This window comes from Amborella trichopoda, chromosome 6 (assembly GCF_054954075.1).
Source record: "Amborella trichopoda isolate Santa Cruz 75 chromosome 6, AtrichopodaSantaCruz75HAP2 v2.0, whole genome shotgun sequence".
In the NCBI taxonomy this organism is placed as follows: Eukaryota; Viridiplantae; Streptophyta; class Magnoliopsida; order Amborellales; family Amborellaceae; genus Amborella; species Amborella trichopoda.
Window position 1 is genome coordinate 34,995,069 of NC_142341.1, and position 9,615 is coordinate 35,004,683.

General features: G+C 41.3%; 1 protein-coding gene across 2 annotated transcripts; it reads right to left on the reverse strand.

The window, feature by feature from the left end:
* Positions 1-354: 354 nt before the first annotated feature.
* Positions 355-9,413, reverse strand: LOC18435045 (ankyrin). 2 transcript variants are annotated; one of them, XM_006845102.4, is made up of 4 exons: positions 7,980-9,413; positions 4,640-4,915; positions 3,339-3,476; positions 355-2,146 (listed from the first exon to the last, which is right to left on the reverse strand). In XM_006845102.4, the coding sequence occupies exons 1-4, from the start codon at positions 8,307-8,309 to the stop codon at positions 593-595; spliced, it is 2,298 nt and encodes a 765-aa protein (XP_006845165.1). In that variant the 5' UTR covers positions 8,310-9,413; the 3' UTR covers positions 355-592. The 2 variants fall into 2 exon arrangements, with proteins under 2 accessions (XP_006845165.1, XP_020523456.1); XM_020667797.2 differs by lacking the exon at positions 7,980-9,413 and adding an exon at positions 5,045-5,356.
* Positions 9,414-9,615: the final 202 nt, after the last annotated feature.

The window sequence follows — 9,615 nt, forward strand, 5'->3', positions numbered from 1 at the left end:
ATGAGTAATTGCGACTTATAAAAAAAATAATGATCTCATTGTATACAATCCCAAAAAAAATACCGGTAGGCTGCCGTAATATAGCAAGGTATCTTGGTTAATCAAATGGCAGTATCCCAAAAAGCTTTAAAGTAGTGCTACATTATCTTTAAACTTTAGAGATAGAATCTCATATAACTACTGCTGCAATGGTTCAAGTCCATCTTTCGAATCTAAAACGGATTTGTCAACATTAAAACTACCTTTTCCGATGGATTCTTGAGGTGCATCCATAGTTCTATAGTTCTACATTATAAGGTTGCATCCTTATATAAACTTTTTCCTTATTTCAGTTCCCCTGTTTAGGAAACGCTATAGATCAAGGCAGGATTCCTACCACTTGTTAACAACAAAACACCATGTTCGAATGGTGATCGTCTCTTCCACACTTAACTTATATGCAAACTACAAAAGTAAAAAATAAAATTGAAAAAATACAAAAATTTACTGGAAAAAAAGATTTGACTTCGAGATGAAGTACAAAACACGCTCTTTCTATGCTATGTACATGGGGACACAAACATTTGCGGACAGAACCTCTTCTGTCACACTTTCAAGCCAGTGACACAAAACTCGTGGCCTCAGTGGTAAGGAGGTTGATCCCACGCACCCATAGCTCTGCGCTCCACCCATCTTGAGCCACAAAATGCACCTCCCTTCCCTTCGTTGTCACCACCCTAAACAAACCTGCTGCATTGGCATCCCCCTTCCCCTTCCTCATCCGATTCTTCCGAAAAACAGCGCTTGCCCCCACCCTTGCCTCTTTGCACACCACATTCCTCCTCCCCGACGTCCCCCAACTCACCACGCTCCGCCCTCCATACACGACCATGCACAAGACCTTTCCATGGACCCGCCCCTTCCCCTCCCTCGTGTGCTTCCCCACCCTGCCTCCCCCCACCACGAATCTCCTCGCTAACTCATCCAACACAACACTCTCGGCCTCAGAGACCCCGCTTTTTTGAGCCAAAGTTAAAGGAGTCTCACCCCTCCAGTTCTCTGACTCGACATTGGCTCCATGTCCAATCAAGAACCGACAAACATGAGCATGTCCACCCTTGGCAGCGAGCATGAGGGGAGTGTACCCATCCTCATCCTCTGTGTCGACCCCACAACCCATGCCTGCCAGCAGCTGCACAGCACGGAGGTCACCTCGACGAGCAGCACAATGGAGCGCACAAAATCCAACACTTCGATCCCCCCTTTCCAATGCAAACTCGAGCATCACTTGCTCAAACTCGTCACGCTTCTCAAATGACTCCGACAAAGTAAACACTGTCTCCCCCTTTTTGTTAGGGAGCCTGACATCGGCACCTGCAAATACAAGTACTCGAAACATGTCAATGAAGCCCAGGGAAACAGCTGCCATGACAGGAGTGTTGCCATCTTGGTCCTGCTCATTTAGGCTCATGCCGGACTCTTTCTCAAGAAGCCTTCGCATGGCCACACTGTCACCCGACCTTGCCACGAACAAGAGAGGGGAGAACACAGTATGATCACTTGAATGGATCTTCTTCCCTAATCGGATGGCATTGAGGATGACCCGCTCAAAGTCAGGGCACCAACCATTCGATTCAGCAATCGAGAATGCACTCTGCCCCTTATAATTAACAAGTCCAAAGTCAGCCCCCACATCTGTCACCACGAGAAAGCATTCCTCGTGCCTCCCCTTCACGCACAGCATGAGCGCTGTCTCCCCTGACTCAGTGCGTGAATTAAGGTCACATTGCCTCAACACCAACTGTTGCAGGGTGGTGTGGGAGCCAAGCCTAGCAGCCAAGTGGATGGGCCGAAACTTAAGCCCACGCTTCGTCCTCACAGTGAATTCAGGGTTTGAACCAGCATCTAGTAAAATGTTGAGGGCACGAGGATTGTTGCAAAGGATGGAGTGGAAGATGAGGGTGCGGCCTTGGTGTGGAGTATCTATGGGGTGGTGATGGTGGAGGAGGGCACGGAGGATGGCTCCGGAGCACTCGTAGTACTCGACTGCACACCATGTTATGCCATAAGCTTCAGCTAACCCAGCACCAACTCGTAGCTCCTCACCAGAAACTGGATCCCATGACCAAGCACCAAGTTTGACCTCGCAGTCAGTTCTTACACCAGCCTATAAAAGAGTTGTCAATTGAGATATCAAATTAGTAAAATAAAAGCAAATGACAAAATATACCATTCTGCATGTAGCGTAATGTTCAGTGTGGTACATGCAATATAAGCCAATTTTGCCAACAATGAGTGGCTAAAGTGAATTGTTCCTGATGCTCGATTTCGTCAATGCTTTCTTGAGCACAGGTGGAGGGTTTCTTCAAACAACAAGGAGCCGAGGCAACTATTCAATCAAATGATATTGAGCATGTTCCCCGTCACTTCTAGGAAACAAAAACAAGTTGGGTATTTCTTTGCAAAATTGCACTCAATTTCATGTGGCAAGTCCACCAAGATCTTTTCATTAGTTGGGGGAAGTTAAAATCAGCCATTCATGTGGTGAATACATATGACTGAACATAATATAATAAATCTAATATATATTAATCTTTATCATGCTTGTGTGTGTGTGTGCGCGCGTGTTTGTGGATGCAAACTGTGAAAGAAATATGCAAGACTAGTAAGTCAGTTCCATACACCAGCCCAGTTCATGAGAAGAATGGCTTGTTCATGGATTAGTTTCTATTACTAAATGTACTACACAAATATAAAAGTGAGAATTTTGGCTCAACTAAGTGGGTGGGTATGGTCACAATTTCCTAGTTTGTTTTTTGCCCATACAGTTCAATTGCAAGGATAAAACAGGCAGCAGCAAACAAGTCGCTGTCAGCCAGTGAAACAACCACTTCAGTCAGACGAGTGACTTACTGATTTAGTATCTTAGTTGCCCTTTTGGAATTACTAGTAGCTTCCTAAAAGAAAAAAAAAATCCCCAGAAAAAACAATAATGGCTTACATGAATACCTCACCTACCCAACAACTATGACAATCCAATTGATATAAAAAACAAGAGTACAGGACCACAGGAGATTCTATGTTATGAAACAGTAAATTGGTACAGAAGGCATTTTAATGTCCCCGGACACTATTAGAGGTTATGCTGCGTTTTTGCTGTGAATTTATGAAAGGGCCAGAGTTGACTTCCCTAGTCCAGAGTAAAGTTAATGCTTCTTTTAAATTGTATAATAATGAATCCAAATAGATTTTTTTATCATATTACAAGCTACAACAATCAGTTATTGATCAAAAGTTTCATGGTAAATAAATAGAAGATGGAATGAATTGGAGTCACGAGGAAAAGAAGAGTGAAGTACCTGGAGCAACTGGTGCACAACAGTGGCTTGACGACCAACAACAGCAGCCACGAGGGCAGTGCAGTCAACATTTGTGTGGAGTGGAGGCTTCAATGAACGAAGGAGCACCCGGTCCACCCCATCTGCATCAACGCCACACTGCAAAACACATGCCCACCAACCTCAACATTATTTACATTCATTTCTCTTTCCCATCCAACTAACTCCTAGAAAACTTTCTACAGTTACTTTTGCAGCTCATCATAAAAATGAAAGAAACATAATTACATGCTTTTCTTCTCTTCTCTTTCTGCTTTTTTATTGTTTTCCTCTTCTTTTTTTTTTTTTGAAGGAAATGCTTTTTTATCGTTTATTTACTGGTGCCCAAGGACAATTATGAAATGCCAATGTAGGCAAAACAAATGGATTCACCCATCAAAAAAGGGTAGTAGACTTGACAGAATAGTTGACTGGCCTGACTCTGAATTTGTCTAAAGTTGGCCTTGAAAGTCCCACTTGCTCCTTGGAGAACAGTTTTGCCTAGAAAGGGGGTCTCATACTTGCACATCGTGTCCAGATATTTTGGAATGGACATCCATTAGAAATGAGGGAAAGCATGAACAATATTTACCTGAAAGGATATCGCATCTAGAGAGCAACATTCTCTAAATTTAGCCTAAAGTAGATCGGGATTAGCTACAATACTGAACATGACTTTTGTCATTTGCCAGGAGCAATGAAAAAAGTGCTGTGTAAAAGTATGGGCTCACATTCTAGTGGCATCACTTCAAATAATAGAGCAATGAATGTGTGCCAGCACTAATGTCGTCAACCTTTGCCTTGTGTAACATCTTCCTTGGAAAATGACAAAAATTGGCCATACCAAGGAAATGATTTGCAACACAGAGTGGATTGTTTTACATCTTAAAATCAGAGGAAGACAAGCCACAAAGAGATCATCGGTGCTTTATGCACACAGTAGTCCCATGTTCCCATATCCTAAGAAATAAAATAGAGATCCCCCAAATAATCCCAAGCATTGGAATGCCCCACGATCTTCCAGGAATTAGCATTACACATCTGAATATAATTGAAGTAAAAGAGGTCATTCTTTTCGGTTTTTTTGCCTCATATGCATGTATGTTCAATAGATAGATTGATGGATAGATAGTTATATAGATGAATGGACAGGTAGATAGCTACATACATATATACATGCACACCCACACATATATATATATATATATGTGTGTGTGTGGGCATGTGTATGTGTATGTGTACGTGTATGTATATATATAGAGAGAGAGAGAGCACTACTATACCTTGATGAGAGTGGCCACAACACCAGTGAAGCCTCTAGAACTGGCGGTTACAAGAGCATGGAGGGCTACATTTTGCCTGATCAATTCAGAGGCCATGAGCATGTAGGCAAGGTCTGCCTGCCCATGGCAGCTAGCCTCTAGCAGTGCTTCCTCGCAGGCAGGCTGGGAAGCCCCTGCCTTCAACAACATCCCCAATATCTCCCCATTATCCTCTCTCACTGCTGCCGTCGTCGCAAACCCCCTAAACACCTTCTGATTCACGTCTGCCCCCACACTCTGCTCATTGCAATTTACACATACAAAAACTTATCATTATACATGTAAGTAACAAACACAAACACAACAAAGTTCGCCACTAATAATGCTTATCATATCAAATTTTGGGACAAAAAAGGGCCATCATACCTCTCTGCAGTTTTACATGAAAGATGGGTCATACAAGGCAAACACAACTAACACTAAAGTAACAAACACAAACACATAAAAGTACCCCACTGTAAATAGCCCATGTAGGTAATGTCCAGATCGACTTTACAGTTTGCAAGGAAAGAGGTTTCATGTTAAGATTTGTAATTTCAATGCACAAATGTGCCACCTGTGATCTTAATGAGGGTCATCATCATCATCATAGCTTTGTTTCAATTAACAGGAGTCGACTATATGAATTCTGATATGTCATTCTACTCTATTTAAGACCATACCCTCAATTAGGCCATAAGTCTCTGTATCTTTTCAGACTACTTCCAACCACATTCTTGGGTGTACCCATTGCCTTTTCCAATCCTACCACATTCTTTTTGGTGTACCCGCTGTCCTTTCCAATCTGTCTACATAGCCTTTTTTTCAATCTTTCTACTTGAACTAACTCACCCTTCTTACATGACCTTTAATAGTATCAAATAACCGGATATAATTTATATAACAAATTCCAAATAGTTGGGATAAAGATCGGATACGATGATAATAGTGTTTAATATCCAAAATCATGAGTGGTATAAGGTAAGTTTACAAAATTATTAGAAGTTAAAAAAATTCCATGTTTTCTCCACGATTGTGAGGGAAGATCCGTACAAAACGTCACCTCTGATGTAAATGAAAACTAATGAAGGTCCACCATCCAGTTTCTGCAACCTCCTTGATGACAGAGTGAAAAAAGATAAGAAAATGTTATGTACACACACGGTCACGTACCACAATTACTACCTGTGCCGACATTAATTGTAGCGTACAGGGTGAGTACAACAAACAAACAAACAGCTGTATTTTCGAAATTATATATACACGCGGATCGGATCGTGTGTATCAGACTTTGAATCTCATTGCCATGCAGTGCACCGGTCCCGACAAACACACGAGATGATGGTATCCTAGGCTAAATAACACCATACACAACAGTCGTGCATTGTGAATCCCAACCACTTCGTATGTGATGATAGACTACCATACACCTCAATAAACAGACGGAAGATGAGGACATGAGTATTATAAACCATACACTACCGGTGTAGGTTAATGATTTTATCAAGTAAAATAATGGGAAGGAAAGATCCACCTTTCTCTCCCTACATTAAAATAAAGCATGTGTCTCTATCCATTGAAAAAACGAACGAATATCCACCGAAACGAAACATTTATGAATTCTAGGAAAGTCTGGGATTTTGTTTAAATTATTGAAAAATTCGGGCCACGAGTTCTTATTTGTTGGATAGTCCTATCAAAACCGCTGTTTATAAGAAGCGACCCTTGGCTTTCCACAAAAGTCCAGTACTGCCCTTTAAATATTTTGTAAGTTATTGTTACAAATTAAATACCTTGGGAAAAGTACTTGCAGGGTCCAATGACTATATTCATTTTACCGCAAGCCATCAGATTCAGCCATTTACCAGTTTTCAGCCAAATAAAATAAGGAAAAGTTAAAAGGCGATTTTGAATAGTGTTTTTGCCCTGTTCAACGGATCCGCAACTGACCATGCGTGGTCCATATGACGGTTTCCATATATTTTTTCATGCTAGGCCATGGCTGTCTTTGATCCTTCCCTGTCCCAAAAAATTGGACGGCGCCGCCTATAGCCACTGCGATGGCTACCCAGGCTATCCTGGTCCAAATTGTCATACGCCCGGCTCGCACCAGGCCAAAAAGGCACTAGCCAAGCCCGGCCAAACCAACTAAAATTGAAGAGAATAAAAGAAAACAAGGGCTGGACCGTGTCTTGGCTGCCTGGCCGGCCCTGCCCTACCATCACCTATGACTGCCCGGCACTGGTGCGGCTATATTTCAGACCCTAGTTTTTTTAGGGCCAGGATGGGCCGGGCCTCACAGTCCATTGCCATCACTTCCCAATAGAGGACGGAAAAAGGCCAACCATGATTTTCAAATTACGAAATTTGGGACGACCTTACTTGGAAATCCAAAATGTTTTTGAGTGTCAATCACGCACGAACTTGAAAAAGAAATTCCAAAACCAAAATATGCATCTAATAATAATAATAATAATAATAATAATACTATTATTATTATTATTATTATTATTATTATTATTATTATTATTATTATTATTATTATTATTATTATTATTATTATTATTATTATTATTATTATTATTATTATTATTATTATTATTATTATTATTATTATTATTATTATAACAACAGTAGACATTGCCCAACTACATTATAATTGCCACTTGGGTCTGCCATTAAATGAAAATATGTACGCCCCAATTCAATTTAGGAGATTGCCTAAAGATATTTTCATATCTAATCGAAACACCGAAAAATAGAGAGATATGTGAATAAAAAGAAAAAGAAAGAGAAAAAAAGAAAAAAGTAAATGAAGTTAATTGCAGGTCCGAATGCTGGTGCGAAAAGGAGTCAAAATTCAAAACCCTGCCCTCCTCCTCAGGTACTCTACTCGTACAGTGAACTGTAACGACACAACTTCCTCTGAACTCCCAAAACACCCCTCTCTCTCTCTCTCTCTCTCTCTCTCTCTCTCTGAAAATAAGATCAAGGTACAAGATTTTCTGGAAAGAAGGGACTATGCCCATCTGAAACCTGCAAAACCCACAGTATATCCCTGTTCCCTCATGTACTAAATAACGGCAACGTACTAGGGAAAGCAATAAGCCATAGTTTGAGCCATTTCAGAAAAGTGCAGGGCATTAGAGAAGGTGGACCTCAACTGAAAACATAAAAAACCAAAAAAAAAAAAAAAGTAAAGGAAGAGAGAGAAATACAGAGAGAGGAAGAGAGAGAGTGCGCTATCTTTTTCAGTCAAAGAAGAGAGAGAGAGAGAGAGAGAGAGAGAGAGAGAGGGGGGAATTTGATTTTTGGGACTGACCAGTAGCTTTCGAACAAGAGCGACGTTTCCACGATGAGAGGCGAGGAAAAGGGCGGTAACATCGGTTTTGAACTCCTCAAACTCGGCCCTAACCTCATCGGCGATTTCCTCGCCCTGAACCACCTCCGCTCTCCGGCTCTTCAAATACACGGTTCCGACGTGGTTCACATCAAGGAACGGATCGCCGATTATTTCCAGAGCCGATTTCAGATCGCCGGAGTGAACTGCATCGATGAGTCTCTGAGAAACCTCGGCCTCGTAATCCACGGGAACCACCTGCTTAACAGCCTTGAAACTTCCACCCACTGAGTGCCGGAAAACCACCGGCATTTTCCCGCGCCTTTCACTTTCTCTCTCTACACAGCCTAGATGATTTTTTTCCTGGGTTGTTTACACAGCCATGTCCACTTTCTCGGAGCTTCTTCTCCCTACAAAACTCGTTATCGGTCTCTTTCAGAGCTTTTCTTCGATAAAAATGAACCCTAAGACCTCACTCCCCAGGCTTCTTCTTCTGTAACAGAAACTCCAGGTCTTTCTCTCTCTAGGCTTATTCTCTTCCGCAGGGGACTCCGAGTCTCTCTCTATCTCTCAGCACAATCTTCTCCAACTGAACATCGAGCTTCTAAACCTCCATGGGCGAACTCATAGGGGACTCTGAATCCTCTCTCTCTCTCCTCTCTCTCTAACTCGTCGTTGAAAATGAGGGGTGAAAGAAACAATGGCGAGAAAACTTGAAATGTCTGAGCGCCCTTCCAGCAGCGAGCGGAGTGAGAGCCGGAAATTATTTATTACTTTATTTATAGCAATTGAAGGGGAGGGGTTTAACTTTAACCAGGGTTAAGGAAAAGAGTGGAGGCATAGCAGTATGATGGGAGGGGTTTTGGGTTTAACTTTAACCGGCGTTAAATATTTAACCAAACCCAACCCATCAAAGCAAAATGACAGTTTCTGGTCTCTCTCCTCGAGGGAGGCGCCGCAGGCCTCAAACGCTTGGCTCGAGCTAAACTTGACTCCGCACTCTAGCTTTTCATTTCAGCCGTTCGATTTCCCTGTTTACGAGGGCGCAACTACAGTGGTCCCTGAGGATCACCTTAACACATGCTCGCTCTCCTAAACTATGTAGTCCGGGGACTCCCTGTTTTATAAAAGGAAAGCTCGCTGTCCATCCCCACTAACATATTTTTATCTACATCTCGAATCTCCCATCTCGTCTAAATATGGTTTTATTTTTAATTTTTTTATAAATGATATTGACACCAAATTGCGTGTCCAATCCTATCTTAAGTTCGAACCAACAAAAAATATAAAAAATATTTTTGGTAAAATAAAATATCGAAATACCTCCAAATTTTTTGTTCATTTTATTTTTTGGAAATATTTTTTGGTGCACCCTATTAAGCACCAAATTTCGTATTTATATGATTTATAGAAAAAATAAAATTAAAATACTCTTAGATATCATATCTTAGATCGAATGGTCAATAGCTCATTCGTAACATTATAGCTAAAACTATCCCAACCATTTACTCACATTGGATGGTTGGGAGATGAGGGATGTTGCTAAAATACATATATGGGTCTAGTAAGCTTTCTTTTTTTCTATTCTTGAAAATTATTTGTAAAAGTTGTGGGACAG